The 22,301-nt window shown below is 54.7% G+C and overlaps 3 protein-coding genes across 6 annotated transcripts; 2 read left to right on the top strand and 1 right to left on the bottom strand.

Moving 5' to 3' along the window:
• Positions 1-1,630: 1,630 nt before the first annotated feature.
• Positions 1,631-8,474, bottom strand: SSR2 (signal sequence receptor subunit 2). 2 transcript variants are annotated; one of them, XM_013952101.2, is made up of 7 exons: positions 8,412-8,474; positions 6,559-6,837; positions 4,560-4,714; positions 3,545-3,643; positions 3,066-3,174; positions 2,807-2,884; positions 1,631-2,476 (listed from the first exon to the last, which is right to left on the bottom strand). In XM_013952101.2, exons 3-7 carry the CDS (start codon positions 4,712-4,714, stop codon positions 2,366-2,368), a joined length of 552 nt encoding a protein of 183 aa, XP_013807555.2. In that variant the 5' UTR covers positions 6,559-6,837; positions 8,412-8,474; the 3' UTR covers positions 1,631-2,365. The 2 variants fall into 2 exon arrangements, with proteins under 2 accessions (XP_013807555.2, XP_067169500.1); XM_067313399.1 differs by lacking the exons at positions 6,559-6,837; positions 8,412-8,474 and adding an exon at positions 5,945-6,023.
• A 951-nt stretch (positions 8,475-9,425) lies between these two features.
• Positions 9,426-17,556, top strand: CCT3 (chaperonin containing TCP1 subunit 3). Its single transcript, XM_067313176.1, has 14 exons — positions 9,426-9,549; positions 10,836-10,897; positions 11,345-11,395; positions 11,493-11,555; positions 12,130-12,226; positions 12,839-12,956; positions 13,140-13,326; positions 13,831-13,980; positions 14,250-14,382; positions 14,801-14,882; positions 15,113-15,293; positions 15,597-15,842; positions 16,418-16,549; positions 17,169-17,556. The coding sequence occupies exons 1-14, from the start codon at positions 9,519-9,521 to the stop codon at positions 17,271-17,273; spliced, it is 1,638 nt and encodes a 545-aa protein (XP_067169277.1). The 5' UTR covers positions 9,426-9,518; the 3' UTR covers positions 17,274-17,556.
• An 860-nt stretch (positions 17,557-18,416) lies between these two features.
• GLMP (glycosylated lysosomal membrane protein) lies at positions 18,417-21,837 on the top strand. Of its 3 annotated transcripts, none has more exons than XM_067313435.1 (6): positions 18,417-18,489; positions 19,054-19,311; positions 19,565-19,747; positions 19,911-20,129; positions 20,314-20,591; positions 20,928-21,837. In XM_067313435.1, exons 1-6 carry the CDS (start codon positions 18,436-18,438, stop codon positions 21,094-21,096), a joined length of 1,161 nt encoding a protein of 386 aa, XP_067169536.1. In that variant the 5' UTR covers positions 18,417-18,435; the 3' UTR covers positions 21,097-21,837. The 3 variants fall into 3 exon arrangements, with proteins under 3 accessions (XP_067169536.1, XP_067169539.1, XP_067169537.1); XM_067313436.1 differs by lacking the exon at positions 18,417-18,489 and adding an exon at positions 18,870-18,937; XM_067313438.1 differs by lacking the exon at positions 19,911-20,129.
• Positions 21,838-22,301: the final 464 nt, after the last annotated feature.

The following is a 22,301-nucleotide window of genomic DNA, read 5'->3' as shown; positions in this document are numbered from 1 at the left end:
TGGGCCCGGAGCCGGCAGGGCCCGGCTGCGCCCTGCCCTGCAGGGAGATAAACCGCGGCTGACGGGCCGGAGAACAAACTCCAAGGTTTTTCCGAGAGCCCCAGCAGACGTCCCAGAGCCTTGTTCCCGGTCACGGGATGAGGATGGCCACAGCTCGCACACACAGAGGTTACACGGGAGCTCAGCAGCTGTTTCGGCTCCTAAATTTCAAGCAACTGAGCAAAACCAATCACGCACCGGTTTTGCGGGTAAGGAGGACCCGGGATAGCCTGGGGACAGCAAAATATGAGATTCCTGCAAATATTTCTGGAGGCTTTCTGGAACTTCAGGGAGCCAGGACGAGGATGGACCGGGGAGGGGGCTCCTTGCAGCTCCCCCCGGCAAACATTAAGGGGCTGGTTCACAACTATGGCTCCACAACCAGGGTTTCTAGTGTTAGCATGACCCAAAGACCAAAAAACGTCGATATTATTAGGGATACTAGATAACTCCTACATTTAAATCGGTCTCCCACATCAAAAACCACAGCCCAGAGGAGCAGCTTAGGCAAGACGCATTAGTTACCTTCGCCCTTCCTTGCCTCCGGTCTGTCCCGCTGCGGATCCCCGGGGCACAGCAGGGACAACCGCCAAAACAGGCAGAGTCTGTTTTTTCCAGTGAGAGCGGCCTTACCTCAGCCTTGCGAGGAAAACGCCGCTGCCGGGCACGTCCGCGGGAGAGGCAGCCCCGCACGGGGAAGCGGGCTGCCAGCCGGACCCGTTAGCGCAGCCCCCCGAGCCCTCCTCGCTCGCACCCTTCAGAGCGCGCCTTGTTCAGCGTCAAACGGCGACCGTCTCCCTAATCCCGCCGGTTGCAACGCCCGGCAGGCAAAACAAAGGGTGCAACCGGTGGCAGCGAAGGTTGGGACGAGGGGGTGAGGAATCCCAGCTTGGAAACATTGTTCTGGGAACAAAGGCACAGTGTTCGCTCCAGCACGGCCTGGGATTTCGATCCACCAACACAGATTTCTCGGCTGCCACCGCCGCGCTGGTGAGCGGGCTCCAACGCCCGGCCAGAGCGGCACCGCGGGAGCCCCGCGCGCCTCCGCCGGGGCTGGCGAACCGCCGCAGAGCTGCTGCCCAAAGCTCAGGGCAGAAATCAGCCACCTCTCACCCGCTGCGGGTCCCCCGAGGCAACTTATCGCTGTGCCATCACCTCCTCCAGAGGAAAAGGAAGCACAAATCGACGCCCAGCACGCAGCCACGGCATGACTTATTTACGGCTGTGGAGGGAAATCTTATCCTAGGGCCACCAGAACAGGAACGGATCGGGCGAGCTGCACAAGAGCGAGTCGCTTCCCCCCGCGCAGCGGTGCGAGTCACCAGTCCTTCAGGGACCAGAGAAACCAACCTGAAAAAGCGACTTCTGCTGTCCACATGTTCACCCTGCTCTCGCCCTTCCAGCTGTTTTACCGACAGGGGTTTCACAGCTACACCTGCAAGAGCAGGGGAGGGGCAAGGAGAGCGCCACGGAAAAGTCTTGGGATATTTTTAAGCTCGACCAGAGGGGCTACAAACACACAGTAGGCCCATTAGCTGCTTCCGGAGGCAGCCGCCTGCCTCCAGGCCCTCCTGAGGAAAGAAAGGCAGCCTTGTTTTGTGGTGTTCATTTTATTACAAAACCCTCAGTACCTCGACACACCTCGACCCTCAACAGAGCGACCAGAAAACACAGAAACACGGCAATGAACCGCTCACTGAAATACAACGGGGCTTCCTAGAGAACAAGCATCGCTGCGGGCCTCCCGCGCCCCATCTAGCAAAGCAGCAGCTCCAACGAGCCTCTGCGGAAAGGACGTCTGTCACCGTCACTAGACGGAGCTTCTTCCCACAAGCGTTTCTGCAAGGTGGGCAGCGTGCAGCACTTGGAAGAGGAGGGATCCAACGCTGGCGCAAAATCTAGGGGGTCCAAGAAGACTGCGGCAGGCTGAGATCCACTTGGCTGAAAGGCAGCAGAGATGCCAGAAATGCTGCAGAGCTGCACCCCCACAAACAAGCTCCTCTACGTGTTAACACATTCTTATCACAGCTGCATCGGCACTTATCTGCACCAGAGCAAGGCGACTCTCTGCTCCGGATATGCAGACAAGGGGATTTGGTTGTGGGTTTTTGTTTGTTTGTGTTGTGTGTTTTTTTTTTAAAGGGAGAAGGCAACGCATCACTGCCATTGAAATGATCGGTGACGCCCCGGCGCTGACGGGGCAAAGCTTAGGCCAGCTGGTGCTTTAAAGGGTTGGTTGTTGCTGATCCAAACACACCTGCTGTTCTCGGTGCGCGAATGTTTGTTCTCTCCTGAGCTCCGGGGTGCTGGTGGCACTCGGCTTCGCTCAGTTCTTTTTGGTCTTGGGGGTGTCGTACTTCCTCTTGCTCGAGTACCACAGCAGCAGCGGGATGCCGATGGAGGGCAGGGTCATCACGCCAAAAGCTGCCCAGTCCAGCTAGAAGGAGAAACCATTAGAAAGGAGTCAAAACAAATCAGAGCTGAGCATTATAACCATCAGATCTTCCGCCCTCAAAGCTTCTGTCCTAAATCCCACAGCGCCAGCTCTTTCTCAGAGCCGGCTATGATGAAACCTGTTTGCTCTTTGAGATATTCTCTTCTGGACAGCTGATGCCAATTAACCACAATCCCCGCTGAGCATTTTCCAGGTGACTGTAGTGCCAAGCAGACGTACCACAAACCGGCACGACACCCGCCCTGTGCTGGGGTACACAGTCACGCCAGCACAGCACACAGACAAATGAATTATCAATCGGAAGATACTTACAAAATGAGGAGAGAACCTCCTGTCAAACTCACGCTGAGCCAGGATTCCTCCTTGCCCTGGAGCACTAGTGAAACCAACCTGAAAAAGGTGGGGGGAAAGTTAGTATTTGCCACCTTTCCTTGTGGCAGCACAGAACGGGTTGTCTAAGATTGCAGGGACACGCGTCACCCCCAAACAAGCAGCTCGGCGATCACGGTCAGGCACATCTGCTGTTCGGTTTGGGCTAGGATCCCATGGACAATCAGGTAAAGTCACTCACCACCACCTGTCCGCCCTCCTGTGCCAGGTACGTGATGGTAGCAGAAGTGAAGTTGAAGTAGCCAGCTTTGAGAGGCCGCAGAACCACGGTGTGGGACACGTTACTAGCTCTGAGATCCGTTAGTTAAGGAAAACAGTTGCATTTCAAAGCACGGAAAGTAAGAAGATAGGTAAAACACAAAACTCAACAGGGGGTAAAGTCAGTCCGGCTGACAGATCCGAGTCCCCTGCAGTTACAGATATCCAGATCCATCCACTCCTCCTTCCCAGTCATATGAACTGCAGTGATCTGACACTATTTACAAGGAATTTTTTTTACACACCACCTTCAAGGAAAACAGAGGTTTGCACCCAACACCTTGGCCAGGGTACAGCGAGCTGGAATTTCCATGACAAGGAATGAAGATAAGTGAGCTCTGGGTTGTTTAGGGATAAAACAAGTGTTGGGAGGGGAGATAATTTCAAAACATGAAAAGATACGGAGCAATCCTGTCCCACTTGACGTTGAGCATCCCAGAGACGATGCCAAAATCCTCCGGGGGAAAAGAATCATCCGACAGCTCCACATCTAAAGCAGCACTAAATGCAATAAAGAACGGGATCAGAAGAGAGTCCTAGACCCGGTACTCTGCTCTTTGGGGACTGCACCACAGAGGTAAGGCAGCTCCATATTGGCAATTCAGTGGCTAGAACTGACTTTTGGAACGTAAAAAGACACCAAGAAAAGATGGGGAGGAGAAACAAAGTGTATTAAAAGGAGACTGCAGAGCAGGCAGGGTCTGACAAAGGAGGAAGGCAAAGCTCAGAGAAGCTGCAAAAGCAGCAAGGAATTGGATGTGGAAAAAAGCTCGAAGCCAAGAAAGCGAGTGTGCATACTCAGGAGCGTAACTGCACCAAGCTGGACCGAGAGCCAGAGCAGCCAAGAGGTGAAAGCGGAAACAGCGAAAGCAGGACAATGGGACAGGAAGGAAAAGGCAAATCGTAGGGTCGGACCTTCAAGCGCTGGTGGTGCGAGCTCAGAGTTAGGGGGAGCAACGGCAACAGCACGTCCTGAATGAGCCTCGGAACAGCCTCAAGCAGTTCACTGAACACCGATTTGCTCCTCACACATGTAGGGACCCACTGTTCCCCCTTCAAAACCCCCCAAAATCATATGCCCTTCCAAAAAGGTCACCTGTAACCTTCATCTTCCCTACTAGGAAAGCCCCTCATGGCCAGCACCACACTCCCAAGGAGCAGGCACGAAGGAAGAGGCTCAAAGGAGTTTCATAGCTGACTCCGATGAGCTCAAAGAGGGGAGAAAGCAAACACACTTCTAGAACAGGAACTTGAGCCAGTGTCTCACCAGGTCAACATCTTCAGAGCACATCTCACACCCCCAGCCCTACAGCAGGACACGCCAAAGGCTTCTCCTCTAGGCATCTCCCCTCACCCTATCCTGCCCCCGCACACAACGTTTGCCCCCTCCGCCATCAGAAGCGCGGACACGGCTTACCTGGAGCCGACGTTGTAGATGTTGTACTGCAGAGTTAAGTCCTTGCCCTCCACAGCATATCTGTTTAATAGAGATTTGGAGGCCAGTAGCCTGGCCCCTTCCTCACAGCAGGCCACGTAAAACAGGGCAAACAACGCAAGAACCAGGAGCTTCATCTAGAAGTAAAAGAAAATGAGATGTCTTCGATAATTTCATTGCAAAGAGATGCTTTCTCCCTTTTCAAGGCCCCAACACATCTCTTCCCCTTTATCACACGGCAGGAATTTGCAAAGGTCTCAGACCACAAAGCCTCTTCCAATAACTTTCAGAGCAACATTTTGACAATTAACAGTTAACTATCTATGTCCAAGAAACCATCTATCATGACTGATAAAAAAACTAACAAGGTACAGTGAAGTGTAGCAGCTTTCCACCACTGTCTGTGCCAGCTCTTACAAGAGACCTGGTTCTTCTCCCCACCAAATTCCCTGTTCCTCTTGGAGCGCTAGCTCATTTCCAATCTATGTTACTCTTTCTTATTCCCAGCCAGCAGCTACTACCGACTCCCTCCAGCGGCCTTTCGCTCCCCAGAACTCCCTGCCTCAGGCCACGTGTCCCTGTTTCCCTGAGCCCGGCATCTCTGGAGCTGCCCCGCAGCCAGCACAAGGAGACCACACAGTGATTACACGTGTTACCCAGAAGGGGACTTGTTAGCTCTTTTCTATGCAAAAGCTGCTGACATGTCAGAGCTGCTGCTCTCTGTGCCAGGGGATCCTTCTTTTCCTTCAATATCCCCCGGCTTCCCTTCCTACATTCCCCCCCCCAGCCACTGAAACCCAGCAGCACCCAGACCCTCACCCCCAGACACCTAACAGCCTGCCACCTCCCTACAAGGACTCCCTCACCCCTTGAGGGCCCCCCTGGCCCTCAGACTCTCCCATACATTTCCCTGCTTCCAGACACCCCCCCACCTCCTTCTCCCTCTGTGCCCCCCCTCCAGCTTCCCCATGCAGCTCCCCTACCCCATTGCCTCCCCAGGACTCCCTCACCCCTAAGCAGGTCCCCCTTGCCCCACAGACCACCCCCCTCCAGAACTTCTTCACCACCCTCGGGCTCTCTTGCCCCCCAGGGAAACCCCCCCCCCCCCAAGGCCTCCCTTTCCTCACAAAGACCCACCTCCCACCCCCAGAACTCTCTCCATGAACATCTCCTACCCCTAGAGACCCCCTTCCCCCAGGACTCCCCACCATGGCCCTCCCCTGCCCCACAGACCCCCTCCAGGGCCCGCCCCGTGGCCCTCCCCTGCCCCACAGACGCCCCCCAGAGCCCGCCCCGTGGCCCTCAGTCGCCCCCAATCCCCCTCCATGGGCCCCCGCTGCCCCCCACGACCCCCGGAGGCCCCTCACCGTCTCCGCCCCGCTGCCCCGCGGCACCCAGCGGAAGGCCGAGTCAGCACAGAGCGACCGGAAGTCCCCGCAGACCGGAAGGCGCCGCGCGGCCCTCTGGGAAATGTAGTCCTGCCCCCGCTCCCCTCCCTGGGACTCCGCGCGTGCGCACAGCGCGCCGCCGTGCTCTCCTTGCCCCTGCCCCTGCCCCGGGTCCGCTTTTGGGGCAGAGGCTTTGCCTAAGGAAACCTGGCAGAAGCGTCTGCAAAACACCAGCTTTTAGTCCCAAAAAATATATACTAACAACCACCCCTCCCGGGGGAGAAAATGGAGGGCTACTGCCTGTGCCAGGTCCTGCTGCCCCAAGGGAGGCGGCTGGAGCCCAGCACCTGGAGGTGCACGGGGATTTTGGTGCTCGGTAGGACAGGCTGGTGCCTGGAAGATACAACTGTCCCTGAAGCAAGGCACTGCCCCCTCTCCAGGACCTGCTTGCCCTTTATGTAGAAGGGGGCAAGTGACCTGAACCTGTAGTTCAGGTTTGCTAGAAGCCCCTTGCTGAAGTTAGTGCTTTGGGTGTGGAGAAGACAAAGCTGCCGACCAAGGACGGAACATAGGAAGCCAGAAGAAGTCCATACCTCCCCTCTTCCTCTGATTACTGCTCATGTTTCTCTCCATCTGTTCCTGCGGCTTGTGTATTTCTCCTCTTATCTCCTCGTTGAAGAGCTCTGGGCAAAAGGGGAGAGGAGGTGCCTTCCCCACTTTCCTGCCTTTAATTAGTGACGAGCAGGTAGAGCAGGAACCCGATGACCACCATGGCTCGGAAGAGTACTTCAAGGAGGAGCAGCAGCATGCCGAAGACGAGGCTGGCCAGCAGATCTGCCCAGCTTACCAGTAATGACGACTGCATAGAGACTCTGCAAAACGACGAGGGAGATGAGGACGAGAGCAGGGAGTGGGATCAGGGTTAAGTTCCTTAAACATGAGGCTGGCTATGTGGGACGCCTCTCCCAGTGCACCTTCATATATTATATTTGGGCCACTCCGCTAACTAGTCTCTCAGTGGAGAGGCTCCACCCTTCTGTTTCCGACAGATAAGGAAGTGTACTGACCTCCCCATTGCAAAACCAGTAAGCAAAGCAAAAGTTGCTGGCTCAATTTCCAGGAGGAAGCCTTGAGAGGTCCCTCGTTCCTGTGCTGCTCAGGCAGTTGCCTGCAGACCTCTGGTGGGAGGAGGGCCACAAAGGCATGAGAACCTCCCCAAATCCACACCTCTGTATACATGTTCCTCCTCACACACACAAATAAACAACCCATGAATCCACCTCTCCAGAGACCTCCCAGCCACAGGCTCCATGTACCTCCTCGTACTCCTCTTTCTTTTATCAAGATCCCCCATTCTCAACCTTTGGCAACAGCCCTCCATACACCTGCTTTCTTCTTTCCCCCATGAACCAGGACACTAACAGAGCAGGAGACTGGGAATGAGCAGTCCTGAAACTGGGCAGAGCTTAGCCAAGCCACACACTATGGGAAACAGAACTCCAATCAACGTTAGCCATCCACCACAGAAGCAGCGTAACCACAGGCTGGGTTCCTCTCTCCAACACCTCAGTGCAGGCCCTTTGGTTCATAGCCTTCCCGAGGGCTGTTTAATTTGAAGAAAAACTCACAGAGAAAATACTGATAATAATTTTACTTCCTGTTCCAAGGGTAGTCCTATTACAATCACAGTAATAAGGACCGTCGTGCTCACACCCCAACGCAGGATATACAAAGGAGAGGTGACTGGAGGGCAGAGACTGGGGCTGGGTCACTTGGGGAAGAGGTTGTGGCCTGCAGACCTGCCTCCTGCTCCTCCCTCTTACACTGCTGGCTGCGCAGCAGCAGCTGCATGATCTACTGCAGCCAGGATACTCAGACAGGCCTGAGCAATCTTAGTCTGGATCTGGAGATTGTTGTGCTTGTGCTCCCACAGGGCAAAGCTCTCCTGAGGCTGGTGGTCAGGGGCTGGGGAAGAAAGGACAAGGAGCATAAGGCTTTTGTTCCTTCCTCCACTGAGGAACAGGAAGTATAAAAATGGAAAAATGACTCAAGACTAACTAGAGCTGCAGAAAACCGCAGAGTCTGATCCTGCTACTGCACCCTTTAGGCTACACACCCAGCCTGCAACTGGAAATAACCCCCAGAAACCACCACACTTATCAAGCTTCGGCTCACACATAGATTTCATTCTCCTTGAAGGATTGGTATTGCGGGGAGCGGCAGCAAAACTTGAATATATGCAAGATATTTATCAGTAGGATTTGCTGTAGCGCCAGGAAGTCCATAGACCAGAACCCCATGGGGGCAGCTATCACACAATCACTGAAAAAACACCTGTTCTCAGCCTAAAACGCTTAAGGCTTTTGACAGAGGAGACTTGAATTTCTCTGCAAAGCACCTTATTCAAACAGTAACTGGATATCAAAGGGAAACGCATCCAACCTACTTTTTCTGTGCGTTTTTCCTCCCGGCTAACTGTTGGTGGCTCCATATGAGCAGAAAGAGCCGGTAACTACGAGAAAGGAAAAAAAAAAAAAAAAGAGCCGTGTTACTCAATTAAACAGTTCAAGGAAAACAAACTGGAAAAGCTGAAAACTTCTCTATGCACACGGGCTGCTGATGCTTTTGCGAAAGGGCAAACGGAGTTGTTTTCTGCGCCTCTTTCTCTATATATCTTGAAAAATTTGACGGGCTGGATTACAAGCAGTGGGACGTAACCGGCTGCTTTGGGCTCAGGGACTGGTAAACCCAGAGGGGACCACGATGAACCCGGGCCCTGGGGAGGTCTCGCAGCCGCGGGCCGAGGGTCCCCGCTCCGAGGCGGGCCAGGGCCCTGGGGAAGGTCTCGGGGGAAGCTCCGTCCCGCCAAGCGGCGCCGCGGGAACCGGCGGGATGGCAGCGCCCACGGCGCGGCGGCCCAGCCCCTCGCCCCGGCCCTCAGGCGGCCCGAACTACCGCTCCCAGCATGCCGCGCGGAAGCCTGCCGCTCCCGTGATGCCCCGCGGGGCGCGCTGGGCGAGACCACAGCATTTACGGGAGGGGGATGCGGGTTGGCTTTGAGGACTTCGCTTCCGCACACGGTCCTCACAGATCCTCTGTCTCCTTACTATCTCGTCTGTGGATCCGTTCCGTTCCCGTTCCGGTGCCTTCCAGGCGCGATGAGGAGCGCGGGATGAGAGCCTCCCTCGTGGGCCCTTCTAACGGCGGCTCCGAGCCCTTATGCGCATGCGCAATGGTCGCCGGCGCCGCTCCCGCACGTCCGGCGCGTGTGGCACTTTGCATGCGCAGTGCCGCCTGGCCCCGCCCCGCGGCCACACGCGCTGGGGCGTCGCTTCTCAACCGAACTTGCTTCAGAGCGCAGGGGAGGAGGGGGGGTTGTGCCGCCTTCTTATTGGGCGCCGGGCCCGCGGCGCGGGCGGTGATTGGCCGTGGCGGGCGGGAGGCGGGGTAGGGTGTCGCGGCACGGTGAAGCGGCACTTCTCGGCGCGGCCGCTTCGCGCTCGCTGTCTCCAGAAGGTTCCGCGCCGGGCACCGCGCTCCAGCCGCCGCCAAGATGATGGGCCCGCGCCCTGTGCTCGTCCTCAGTGAGTCCCGCCGGGGCCGCGGGCCGGGCCGGACCCCGGGGGGGGGGCTCCGAGAGTGTGGAGGGCGCGGGGGTCCCCCTTTCCTCTCCCCCGCCGCCATGTTGGGTCCCCCTCAGAGCCGGGCCCTCCCTCACGGCCGCCGCCCCCCGGTTCCCCTCTCGGGGCGGGGGCCTCGTTCTCCGCCGGGGGTTTCCCTGGACCCCCGGTCCCCGCCCCTGACACGCCCTGAGTCCGCCCCCCCCCCCCCAAATGCCTCATTCCCCTGCCGTTCACAGCCGCTGCCCAGCCCTGGCTGGGGCCTTGCCCCCCCCTCCCCATGGCTGCCCCTTTCTCAACTCCTTCCCCCCTCCCGTGTGTCCCCCCCCCAACCCCTCGTGTGTGTCTCAGCACTTCGCTTTTTGCTCTCCCCTTTGAGCCCCTTACGCTGTTGCGATGCTCTTGCCTTGCTCTGATACGAGTCCTTGCAGGTACTCCTTTCTGCTTGGGTTTCTCGTCCTCCCCTCCCCATTTGCTCCCCTCACTGTTAACCCCCCACTGTTAACAGGCTGCTGTAGCCTTTGCTGCCGCCCCCCCTTCGCATCTTCCCAGCGCTGCTCTTAGCGTTGCGCTCTTTTGTCCCGTCTTACAAATCTCATCAGCGTGCGCAAATGTCCTCTCCTGAAGTAAAGCTGTGCTCATCCCGTCTGGGCTTGTAGTTAAGGAGAAGCGGCATCTAGACCTGATCTGGGTGGATATTCTTTAGGGCAGACCCCTTTGACAGCTGGTCCCCTAATAAGGTCATGAGGCTCTGGTATGGCAATGACTGCTCGCATTAATGTGCTGAAGGCTGCGCATTACTGATGTATAAAGCTTAATTTTACAATGCTGTTTTACTTACTGCGTGTGAGCATCAATAACTTCTCAGACTGCTGAAAACTACTGTGCAACAATTTGTGTGCTCTATGGCTTCTTACAGATTCTAATGAATCCCTGCTTTTTGATTTTTGTGGGGAGCATAGGTCATATTTTGGGTGTGCCAAGTTTTGTCTTAGTTGAATTATGCTGATAACCAGGAATTCTTTAATGCTCTTTTTCATTGATATTTTTCTATGAATATGCTTTCTTATCCTGGCAGTTGTATTTATTTTGTAAACTCTTAATTTAGCACTAGTCATAGATCCTGTGTGTGTGACTGGGATGGTATCTTTGATGCATTGTCAGTATTACTGCTTCAATCTTGGATTTCTAGTAAGATCAGATTTCAGTTATACTCAGGCTGTTACTATTTTTTTTCCTACATGCTTTAGGTCAGAATATGAAACGTGAGTCTGGAAGAAAAGTCCAGACTGGGAACATCACTGCTGCTAAGGTACCATATTATTATGCCAGTTTTATTTAAATTTTAGAGGGGAAACTAGATTTGGAGAGTTTTTCTGTAGTCTACATTAGTCTAAAGTAGAAGGAGCATAGAAAATGAATTTTCAGTGTTAATGCAACAAGTGTTAACAGTGTAACTGGACACTGAGGGGTTTAATGCACCAAACAGCAGCATTCCTTGAAAACCTCTTCCTCTGCAAAATCTGAAAATATTCAAATATTGACATCTGATTTAGACAATAACTTAGGGGGATGCCAACACTATTATAATCCCTGTGTTTTCACTCCCACAACTTCTGCATCTAAGCAACTATAGACTCACTGGTTCACTTAGATTTAATGCAGTGACTGCCTGTTTCATCTAGATTATGGTTTACTAGAGGCTGTTTTAGACTTTGTTGCCTTCTTACATTGCCTAATTCCTTTTTTCCCCTCTTAGACTATTGCTGACATTATCCGAACATGTTTGGGACCAAGAGCTATGATGAAGGTAAGAACTGCTGAAGTCCCTGTGCTCTATATACTGACTAGAAACACTGCACGTATTACAGGTCAGTGCAAATCTTGTTTCTCTCTTTCTGTTGCAGATGCTTTTGGACCCTATGGGTGGGATCGTGATGACCAACGATGGCAATGCTATTCTTAGAGAGGTAAGTTTCTCCTAAAGGATTGTTTTGTTTAACATGTGAGTCAAAATGTTCTAGAATACAGTGAAATAGCTGCCAATTGAACTGTATTATTTCGCCTTTGGTCCTGAAAGCCAACAAGTAATTAAACAGCAGTACCGAGAAGGGTGCTTATTGCGGAGGAATTAAATATTTCTAGCTAATTCTTTCTCCTTGGGAGATTTGGCCCCAGGGTAGAAAGTCGTTGTGGTGATTTTCCAAGATTGGTATAAATTCAATGTTAATTATAGTTATAATCACTTGTGTGCATGAAAATCTAATGAGTAGATGCTTGCTTTCACCATGCAAATAATTAGACCAAAAAATCATTGTGTAAATAACATCACAAAATTTTTAGTGCCTAAAAAACTGTGGGAGATGCAAAATTGTGAAACACAAGGGCTTATTTTCTATCTTGGAAAAGAAGAAAATTCTTTGCCATAGTCGGGTAGAATGCCTTTGATTGCTTAAAAGGTGTGGTGTTTGTTCCATTGAGTAATACAAGAAGTTTCAGCTTTAATATTTTGGACCAAAAGCCTGCCATTTGCCTCCCCTACAGATTCAAGTCCAGCACCCAGCTGCAAAGTCAATGATTGAGATCAGCCGTACTCAGGATGAAGAAGTTGGAGATGGGACCACATCTGTAATTATCCTTGGTAAGAAGAGTGACTAAGACGTGTGCTTTTATAAAAGGGTAAGGCTGAAGTTGGTCCTGTTTCAGGCTAATTTAGTTCTTGTATGCGATAACGTTTGCGTGATCAGATACTTCTGATTAATATTGTGCTACTTCTTGGCCTGGCAATGTGATATACTTTGTCACCTGAACAGTTTGCAGCAAAACATTTTGCTTTTGCTCTCAGTTCTCTGATCAGATGCACAGGAGTTATGTCAAAGGACTCTACTCCATAACCTGCAGTGCATCTACTGCTTTTTTCCTCCCTTGTTTCCCACCTGTGTTTGCTCATCAGAACCCAGCGAGTATGCCTTGATGAGCCAGATAGTTATGATTTCCCTACCCTAAAATTGTTTTTTTTTTCTTTAACCATTAAGAGAGCGCTAGGTTCATTATACACTTGTTATGTGACCAGCTCTGTGCTTCGGAGGGTTGTATTTTTTCCCCAAGATAAGTGCAATTAAGTACAAAGAAAGGTACAGGTGGCGATAAAGCTCTCTGCATGCATAGCAGATACTTTTTGTCTGTGGTGTTCTCGTGTCTTGACTGATGGTTGTTCTACTAACTCATCTGGGGGGTTTTGATGTTTGTTTAGCTGGAGAGATGCTGTCTGTTGCCGAACACTTCCTTGAACAGCAGATGCACCCAACGGTGATCATTGGGGCTTATCGTAAGGCCCTGGATGACATGATCAGTATTCTAAAGAAAATTGGGTAAGTATGGGCTGTGGGAGTTGGAGAAAAAGGGTACAGGATTTTATTGCTGCTTAAAGATGATTCTTCAGGGAATCACCCTAGTAAAATATAATTAAATATAATTAGAGAAGGATGAAATGGAATTATGAATAGTTTGTAGCTTGGAGTAATATTCAGTTTACTATTTTTTCCTTGTCTCAGCACTCCAGTGGATGTGAACAACAGAGAGATGATGCTTAAAATAATAAAGAGCGCTATAAACACCAAGGCAATAAGCCGCTGGTCTGACTTGGCCTGCAGCATTGCTCTCGATGCCGTCAAGACAGTGGAGTTTGAGGAAAACGGCAGAAGGGAAATCGACATCAAGAAATATGCTAAAGTGGAAAAGGTGAATATGTCCTGGACCATTTCTTTTCTGTCTGCCCCTTTCTTATTCCGAACTAGTTGTATCAAGGATGCAGTGGTACGAATTTTACGTGCTGCTGATCTGCAGCCCCGCAAACATAACCCTTGAAGATACTTTACTGAGTGCTGTCAGTAATGCTGGTGTGCAGTGAAAAGAATGGGGCACTTGTTTCAAGGTTTTAGAATATCTGTCAAAAAAATCATTTCAGTTATTTAGATTTGCATCTTCCAAAATCATGTTGCTAGGCAGTAGGATGTGAGCAGTTTCTCGAGTTCTTTTATGGCTTTTCACTTAGTAATATGTCAGCGTGCTCTTAATGTTAACTCGGATTGTGATGTGGATGTTTTAGTTGAATATTCAAGAGACCCTTCCTTTTTTTTCAGTATGTGGGCTGGATAGTTTTAAGAACGCAGATATACATGTTTTCATAGAGTAGACTAACTCGCCTTATTTCCCTCCCGTTTCCCCCTTTCTTGTGTCTGTCAGATTCCAGGTGGTTTTAATGAAGACTCTTGTGTTTTGCGTGGAATCATGGTGAATAAAGATGTAACTCATCCCAGGATGCGTCGCCTTATTAAGAATCCACGCATTGTCCTTCTGGATTGCTCACTAGAGTACAAGAAAGGAGAGAGTCAGGTAAAGCGAGTCTTATTAGAGATATCCGTGACCCTTAAAACTAGTAGGGTGAACAAATTCACGTGACCAGCATGAGTGGCAGATGATGTTCTCAGTTAACTTTTTCTCCACGGTGCTGAGCCCACAGCAGAATTAGCCTGTAGATGCAGCAGCTCCCTAAAACACTGCACAGGGATCAATTAAGATCACTCAAGCTGGAGGAATCTGTGTTTAACTCAGTGCAGGGTTGGGAGGAATACATTAAGATTTTGACACCTCTTTCTGTGCAGACCGATATTGAAATTACTCGGGAGGAAGACTTTGCCCGCATCCTGCAGATGGAGGAAGAGTACATTCAGCAGATCTGTGAGGATCTGATCAGAGTCAAGCCAGACCTGGTCATCACAGAAAAAGGAATCTCTGGTAATAACATTTGTGATCTTTGCTTGCATTGAGCTCATAGGTAATAAGGTTGATGCTGTGTTACATGCACTTTTTAATGATTAAAAAAAAAAGATTTTGAATATGACCCCATTTCTTAGCTTTCTAGAAAACAGTTGTACAACACAAGTGTTAAAATTGGTTCTTGAGGCTGCCTTATGAGCGTGGACACTTCTAATAATATTTTGCTTTTCCAGCATTTGGAAACAATATCAACACGTAAGTGAGGTTGAGTCTAGCAAACCATAGGAAACCGCACTGGAATTTTGCCTTGCAGCTTGGTTTAAGAAGCAATCTTTAGGTGTTTCCTTTCCATGACCCTTTATGGGTCTCTAAAGTAGTAACAAGTTTATAATGGTACTGCTGATTCATCAATAAAATTGCACAAACCTGCTTTCAGACTTGGCCCAGCACTACCTGATGAGAGCCAACATCACAGCAATCCGCAGAGTGAGGAAGACGGACAACAACAGGATCGCCAGGTAAATGCTCCCCCCTCGTTGGAGCAGAGTCTTTGTGGTCCGTTGCACTGAGCTGTTTCATTCGTATCTCAGCCTTTCTCCCCGGTTATCTGTGAGCGTCTAACTCGTCTGTCCTTTGGCTTGTGGCCCAAACTGTTGTGTAACCTCAGGGGTAGATGGACGCTCGAACGCGTGTGACTTTGCTGCAGCTCGGTTTCAGGAAGAGATCTTGACTGCCGTTTGTGTGCTAGGGCTTGTGGAGCTCGCATTGTGAGTCGCACAGATGAGCTGCGGGAGGAGGATGTGGGAACTGGAGCCAGGCTCTTTGAAGTTAAAAAAATAGGAGATGAGTATTTTGCCTTCATCACTGATTGCAAAGACCCCAAGGCTTGCACTATCATTCTGCGTGGAGCCAGCAAGGAAATCCTAGCAGTAAGTTATTACATGTTCTGCTTTCCTTCCTGTCCTGGCCACCTTCTTAGTGTCAGAAAGCCCTTGCTTCCTTGTGAGGAGCTATTGTGTGCGAGTGGAGCAAAGTGACAGTTTCCTCTGGGTTCTGGAGTGAGGATTCGGAGCGACAAAGAATCCCTGTCTCGTGTGCTGTGTAGTCAAGGCAAAACTGTTGTACTGCGGCGTGTGATGAGCCCAGCAGACCTTGGGCTGTGCGCTCATCGCTGATGGTGAGCTACAGTTTAGTTTGCAACTAATAAGCCTGTGCTTTTGCCTTTGTTACAGGAGGTGGAGCGCAACCTCCAGGATGCCATGCAGGTGTGTCGCAACGTCCTCATCGACCCGCAGCTAGTGCCGGGAGGGGGAGCTACCGAAATGGCCGTTTCTCACGCGCTGACGGAGAAGTCCAAAGGCATGACGGGCGTGGAGCAGTGGCCCTACCGGGCCGTAGCCCAGGCTCTGGAAGTCATTCCCAGAACACTGATCCAGAACTGTGGTGCTAGTACCATCCGTGTGCTGACCTCACTCAGGGTAAGGCACATGTCACAGGATCTTCCCGAGAGATTTGGCTTCTTTGTTGCCCTCTCCTACCCCTCAGATCAATCGTGCTTCTGTGTATTCTGATAGCAGCTTGTCATACTACTCAGGGTGCAGCTTTTTTGTAGTTACAATAGGCCTTTTTACACTAAAGAAAACCTTTTTGAAATAACCTATCTGTTGAAGGTGATTGAAAGATTGGATTTGGTTTTTTTGTTTGTTTGTTTTTTCTCATTAGTTGGGCTGCAAACATTTTTACCAAAGTTTTGTGCCAAAATGTGAAAACAAGAGAGGGGAATTATATAGCTTGTTGGATGTCCCAGAGTTAAAACCTGAAAGTGAACAAAATCAAAGTCTTAAACTTTGAGATTAGGTTGGGTAGCATGAGAGGGAAGGGGTTTATGTGGTGCTCTGTAACAAATACTTTTGTATAAACTCCACAGTTGAGAAACTTCTTATGATTTCTTACCGTTTTGGTAAACACGTGATCCGTTTGAGTCCCTAAAGCTGAATTTGCTGTCTTAATCTGTCAGAGATGACTTTGGAGTAAGCTTTCGCTCTGTTTACAGGCAAAACACACTCAAGAAGGCAGCCAGACATGGGGAGTGAATGGTGAGACCGGAGCCTTAGTCGACATGAAGGACCTGGGGATCTGGGAGCCTTTAGCAGTCAAATTGCAGACCTACAAAACAGCAGTAGAGGTAAGGAAGAAACTTAAGTGAGCCTCCGTAGCGTATCTTTCGGAGAGAGGACTGTTACTGCCTGCACGCCCAGATGTTGGGGTAGGTCCTGCAAACCGTTTGTGGCACGTGCTGGTGCGTCGGCTCGCATCTAGCTAGCGCAGGAAGCAATGTGATAAGGGATGCAGCACGTGGGTGACCAGAGCCTGCACTCAGGCTCTCGGGGAGTTGTGTTTTGATCCCTAGCCTGAACTGAAATGGGTCGTTTTCCATCTTGCCCGTTATTGCCAACTGTGCTCGTTAGTCTCGCAAGGACGGGCTGTTCTGTGCTGTTCAACAGCCCTGTGGTAAGAGATCATTTAATTAGAGGCAGTTGGTTCTTTGCTGTGAAAGCCAGGTAGGTTGGATTTTATTCTTATTCAGGATGGGCTCTGGACTAGACTTAAAATATAGTGTTAAGTAGGGTCCTTGTCTTGGGCTGCAGCTTGGTCTAAACACAAGTCAGCGCGATTCCTATGGAATAAAGACTGGGTGGGAAGCTTGTGCACGTGCGGCCCTGCAGAGGAAGCCAGCTAGCTCTGCGCTGCCAGAAGCGCTGCAGCAAGCTCCTCTCTCACCTGGCTGCGGGCTTTCTCCCTAGACGGCTGTTCTCCTCCTCCGTATCGATGACATTGTTTCGGGGCACAAAAAGAAAGGCGACGATCAAAGCAAGCAGCCTGCAGCTCCAGAGGCAGCCCAGGAGTAGAGGGGTTGAGTCACCCGCAGAAAGAGCCAGGCGCCTCCGACTCAACTGCAGGAAGAGCTCAGTGGAGCGACGCAGCTTCTCCCCTGTCCCTGAGGCTGAGCCAGGGCAAAGTCTGAGAATTAGTTTGTCTAAAGTCTGTGGGTGGGGAAAAAAGAACATGAATGTGGCGAAAGAGCCAGTGTCACGTATGTGCCCTTGTTGTTTGGAGACACTGATGCTTAATTTAAGTCTATACTGTAACTTCTCATTGCTCTTTGCCTCAACAATAAAACACGTCACTTCAGTCCATTTGTCTGCGTGTTTGTTGCAAGTGCGCTGGGGAGGAAATGGGGGAACTGCTCGGTCATCGCCCTGCCGGCTCGTACCGCTCCCGTCGTCTGTTCGATGTTGTGAGGTCCTCTGCAACGCTGCTGCTGGGGAAACTTGCAGCAGCAATCTCCGTGGCAGCCTCAGCAGGGCTTTCCGTGGACCAAGCTTGAGCCCTTCCTCTTCCTGAGGTATGGAGCATGAGGCTGCAAGATGGTTACATGAGTTAGGAAAATAGTAGGGGACTGGACTGAGCGCTGTGGGGGCAAAATCTGGTCTCGGTGCATCCAGCCTGCCGTTGCCGCTGCCTGTGCCCTTCCCCTTTTGCTGGGAGGAGTCAGGGGAGTTTGGACAAGTGGACAAATTGCTGGATTTTGTAACCAGGATGCAATTTCCCAGGGTGGATAAAAAATTACCAGGAAAGGAACAGGTTCTTAAAATGAGATGCCCCTTGGGAGGCAGTGGAATGAGGTCCAGGCGCCAGCGTGCAGCTGGCAGCATCTGTCCAGCTCCAGGCCGGATCAGCCAGCCGAGAAATTAGTCACGGTGCGGCAGGTTGGTTGCTTGGTGCCAGCGGCGCCGGAGCGGGGAAGGCAGCTACCCTTCCACTTCGCTGCTGTCGCTCCCCGTGAAATTCCTCGGCCTTTTTCTGTGGCGTTGGGCCGCGGGCGTCCAGCTGCAGCCAAATGCAGCGCAACCCTCCTGTCCCGCGGTTGCGGGCGGGTTGATGGCAGCGGCTCCTTTAAGAAGCTCCCGCTCCTTCGCGGCGCTGCGCCTTTAAGGGGGGGGGGGGAGGAAGCAGCTGAGCGGTCACGTGAGCGGCGCGGGGGGGGGGAATTGCAACATTGTAGCGAGCATGTTGCTGCTGGCGGCGCTGCTGGCGGCGGCGGGCGGCGGCGGCCGCCGGGAGGTGCGACCGGCACCGGGACCGGCACCGGGACCGGCGGGGTGACCCCGCCCCGGAGCCGGGCTGCGGGTCCCGGCACGGCGGGGGAGCTGCTGCACCCGGGGCGCCGCCGGGCCGGGAGAGGAAGCGGGGGGGGGACTAGCGGCCTCCCGCGGCCCCTTACGGTATCGCGGCGGGCAGCTGCGGGGCTCGGGGAGGAGGAGAGCGGCTCCCGCGGGGCTGCCGGCCTCCAGCGGCGGGGCCGAGCAACGGCGGCCGCTCCGCATCGCCTGGGCTGGGGGCTGGCGACAAGGCTCCCCCCCCCCCCCCAGCACGGAGCGCGCCGCAGCCGGTCCCCCACGGCTGCAGCCTGCTCATCCCTAACCTCCCTGCTGCCGCTGCGCCCGCCCGGGGCCGCCTGCCTTCTTCCCACGCTGCGAGACGTCCCGCGTCCTCGGGACCGACTTGCAAAGTTGGTGGGGAAGCTGAGGCGGCGGCTGGTTCTCCCGTGTCCTCGTCTAAGCGGGTCGGGGAACCCCGCGCTAGGCAGCGCTGGGGCCTCGCTGAGGGTTTCCCGCTCCTCCGCAGGTGTCCATGCAGTACAACCCCGGCTGGAACAACTCCTCCGTCAACCTGCTGCACGTGCGGGCCGTGGGGCAGAACGACACGCTGCACTACGTGTGGAGCAGCATCGGGGCCCCCGCGGCGCTGCTGGTGGCTACGGGCAGCCAGAGCAGCACCCTGCACGTCAACTGGACCCGGCTGCTCTCGCCCGCCCCCGCCGGGGCCATCTGGATCGAGCCCCCCGGCAGCGTCGTGTACTCCACCGCCGTCGTCTTCACCAAGGTACCGGCTGGGGGTGGCCCCCTGCACTGGGCGGCTGCGGCCAAACTGCCCCCTGCGCGTCCTGCCCTGGGCGTCTCTCCCCCGAGATGGGGCCTTGAGATGTCCGGCCAAGGCAGCTCCTTCTTGGGCTCCATCCTGTTCCTGCCATCGGTGGCAGCCCCGTGCGTGGTGACCCGCTGTCCGCAGCGCGAAGTGGTGGTGTCCCGAGCGTCCGCCGGCGGCTCCCAACCCTTCTCCTCTCCCGTGGCCCCAGGTGTTTGAGTACAGCAAGGCCGACACGCCGGAGGAGCTCTTCTACCCCGCGTACGACCTCTCTAGCTTCTCCTGGGACAGCATCAACAGGACGCTGAACCACACGGCGCTGACGGCCGAGTTCCTGGGTGTCCCTGCCTCCGACCCCAGCGGCAGCTTCTCCAACGGCAGCTTGGCTTTCCGGGTACGTCCACAGGGGCGGAGAGGGGGGGATTCGCTGCTCTAGGGTGAGCACAGCCCCTATGTCCTGCTGAATATCTCATCCAACGAGGTCCTGGAGAGGGACCAGTGGTCCCTGGTGTCCCAGCCCTGGATCACACTCTTCCTCCTGCCCGCGCCTCCGGCAGGTGACAGCCTACGAGGCCAATGGCCGCGACGGGCCCCTGCCCAGCCTCCTGCACACGGCAAACAGCTCCAAGGTGGAGTTTGTCCTGGCCGGGGTGGCCCCACGGGGCAACGGCTCCCGCTTCGCGCTGGAGGTGGCAACGGTGGAGGAGCCGGGGGTGGCGCGGAGGCTGCGCTCGGCGCGCTCCATCGACGACGAGTACACACCCACCATCTTCGAGGTGAGCGCGGCCGTGGTGGCCAGCTCCGGGCCTGGGGATGTCCCCCGCTCCGGGGGTGAGCAGTCGGGCATCCTGCTCCTCCCGCACCTCCGCCGAGAGCCCAGGAGTCCTGGCTCCCCGCTGCGGCTCCGTAAAGACCTTTTCCTGCCCTTCCTTTGCCCCCTCTTGCTCTCCCCCGGATCAGACGCTCTCCCTGGCAGCCGAGGCCCGAAATGCCAGCGCCGCGCTCAGCTTCCTCCAGTGGAAGGCGACCGCCTATGGCTCCCGGAGCCCCAAGCGCGAGGACGGCATCCGGTGCCGAGCCCACGGCCTGCAAGCGGCCAACTGGACTCTGCCGGCGTCCGGCGTCATCCGCGCCTACTTCGGCGAGGGCTTGGGCAGCGCCTACGCCGTCAGCGCCATCAACATCTCCTTCGGGGGCGAGGACGGAGAGGTTTACCAGGAGAAGCGTTACCTGAGCTGGTGAGCGGGGTCCGGTGGGTGCCAAGGGCCGCTAATAACTTGCGGTTTGAAAATCCTGGGCTAGGGAGTCTCCGTGGTTGGTAGCCCTTGATTTGTGCCCCCGTCTGAAATTTGTGGTTTCCTACTGCCTTGTAGCGAGGAGTTGGGCAGTTTGTTGTCCCGATCTTTCCCCTGGCCTGGGAGATGTCCCTCTCCCTGCCCCGTGTGGGATCCTGCCAGGAAATCCTGGTGCGGGGACGGACCAGCAGATCTGGCCCCAGCAGGGCAGAGAGCCCCAGGTCTTCCCGGCGTGGGGGAGCCGAGCCGCGTCCCCACGTGCATCGTCCCCTCCTGCAGGTCGGCGCTGCTGGGCTTCGGGCAGCCCCCCGAGGACACCTTCTCCCCCCTCGTCATCTCCATCATGGCTGTGGCGCTGGGCACCCCCATGGCGCTGCTCCTGGTGGGCAGCGTCGTGGTCCTCTTCGCCCAGCGGAAATGCTACTCCGAGTACGAGCCCATCAACTGAGCGGGGCCGGTCCCCGGAGAGACCGCCGGGACCCTCCTCGTCCCTGGACAGGGGGACGCAGCTGCCTGTGGGGGCTCTGACGCCTGCCATCTCATCTCTGCCCCCCGTCCACCCCCTCAGAGCCGGCTCGGAGGAGGCTGGAGCAACGCTCACTGCAGTCGCCTGTGCTGCGTCCCTCTGTCCTGCTCCCTCCTGCTGTCCGGAGCCTGGACCAGATCGCACTTCTCCCTCTTTTTCCCTTATCTGCCCAGCTGGGAAGTGACTGGAGGAGCCGGTGGTTGCTCTGAGCAGAGGGAAAGATTTTTCCTGTCCTAAGGGATAAAACCACTGCTGGCCTGGCCTTAGCCAAGCAGCCGGCGCTGGCTGTGCCCCCTCCCGTATCGGGTGCTCCGGGCTCGCTCGGAGAGCTCTGACCCAGGAGCGGGGCTGGCGCCGGTGCCTTGCTGCTTCTCGCGCCGCCCTCGCCCGGCGGGGCTCCTCCGTGGGAGGACTTGCGCTCCGATCCCTCCTGTCGGGACCAGGGAGGGCTCATCCGGCCTCGTGCTCGGTTGCCCGCAGCCGTCGGCTCCGCGGGGCTGAGCCAGGGCTGGGGGCCGTGGGGTGCGCGTGGTCCTCGCTGCGGGGGGGGGCTGCGCCGCTCGGTGCTCCCGGAGGCACCGTGGTGCTTTGGGGCGCGCTGGGTTCCGTGTTCTCAACCACTGATTGTCTTGGACCAAATAAAAGGGATTTCTAGGAGCGGTTTCCCGCAGAAGCGTCGTGCTGGGGGAGAGCAGCCCTGGGGCCTCGCAGGGGTTAACGGAGGCTGGAGCTCGGAAGGAGCCAGTTCTCTTTTTCTGGGCACAAAACCATGCGTCTGAGACAAGGGAAGCTCCCACGCTCCCAGGGAGAGAGCTGGGGGATCCCTCTCCCGCCCTGCCTTGCAAAGGGTGCTGACGGGGGGCCGTGGGGTGCAGGCTGGGTGCCTGGGCAGGGGGGGGATCGGCTGCCCCCCTGGGCCGGGCAGCAGCAAGGCTGGAGCCGATTCACCCAGCCCCGGGCCACCTCGTCTCGCCCGCGTCCCTCCCCGGGGCAGGGCTCCCTCGGACCTGGCCGACCGGTTTGCGAGCCAGACGCTGAGCCTCTGCCAGGAGGAGGAGGAGGGACACGCCGGGCCTGGCTGAGCCGCCGCACAGGATCTGGGATCTGGAGGCAGGGACGAGGCTGTC

This window comes from Apteryx mantelli, chromosome 31 (assembly GCF_036417845.1).
Source record: "Apteryx mantelli isolate bAptMan1 chromosome 31, bAptMan1.hap1, whole genome shotgun sequence".
Lineage (NCBI taxonomy): Eukaryota > Metazoa > Chordata > Aves > Apterygiformes > Apterygidae > Apteryx > Apteryx mantelli.
The sequence above is the reverse complement of the archived record's forward strand: the minus strand, read 5'-3'. Positions and strand labels throughout refer to the sequence as shown.

What these genes read in the sequence shown, in the direction of transcription:
- CCT3 (XM_067313176.1), top strand. Translation starts at nt 9,519, where the DNA reads ATGATGGGCCCGCGCCCTGTGCTCGTCCTCA. An exon ending in ACAAGAAAGGAGAGAGTCAG is followed by an intron (nt 13,981 to 14,249) that starts GTAAAGCGAGTC and finishes CTTTCTGTGCAG; the next exon opens with ACCGATATTGAAATTACTCG. An exon ending in GTGTGCTGACCTCACTCAGG is followed by an intron (nt 15,843 to 16,417) that starts GTAAGGCACATG and finishes CTCTGTTTACAG; the next exon opens with GCAAAACACACTCAAGAAGG.
- SSR2 (XM_013952101.2), bottom strand. Translation starts at nt 4,714, where the DNA reads ATGAAGCTCCTGGTTCTTGCGTTGTTTGCCCTGTTTTACGTGGCCTGC. An exon ending in ATCTACAACGTCGGCTCCAG is followed by an intron (nt 3,644 to 4,559) that starts GTAAGCCGTGTC and finishes TATTGCATTTAG; the next exon opens with TGCTGCTTTAGATGTGGAGC. An exon ending in GGAGGTTCTCTCCTCATTTT is followed by an intron (nt 2,477 to 2,806) that starts GTAAGTATCTTC and finishes TTCTCCTTCTAG; the next exon opens with CTGGACTGGGCAGCTTTTGG.
- GLMP (XM_067313435.1), top strand. Translation starts at nt 18,436, where the DNA reads ATGTTGCTGCTGGCGGCGCTGCTGGCGGCGGCGGGCGGCGGCGGCCGC. An exon ending in GCGGCGGCGGCCGCCGGGAG is followed by an intron (nt 18,490 to 19,053) that starts GTGCGACCGGCA and finishes GCTCCTCCGCAG; the next exon opens with GTGTCCATGCAGTACAACCC. An exon ending in ACGGCAGCTTGGCTTTCCGG is followed by an intron (nt 19,748 to 19,910) that starts GTACGTCCACAG and finishes CGCCTCCGGCAG; the next exon opens with GTGACAGCCTACGAGGCCAA.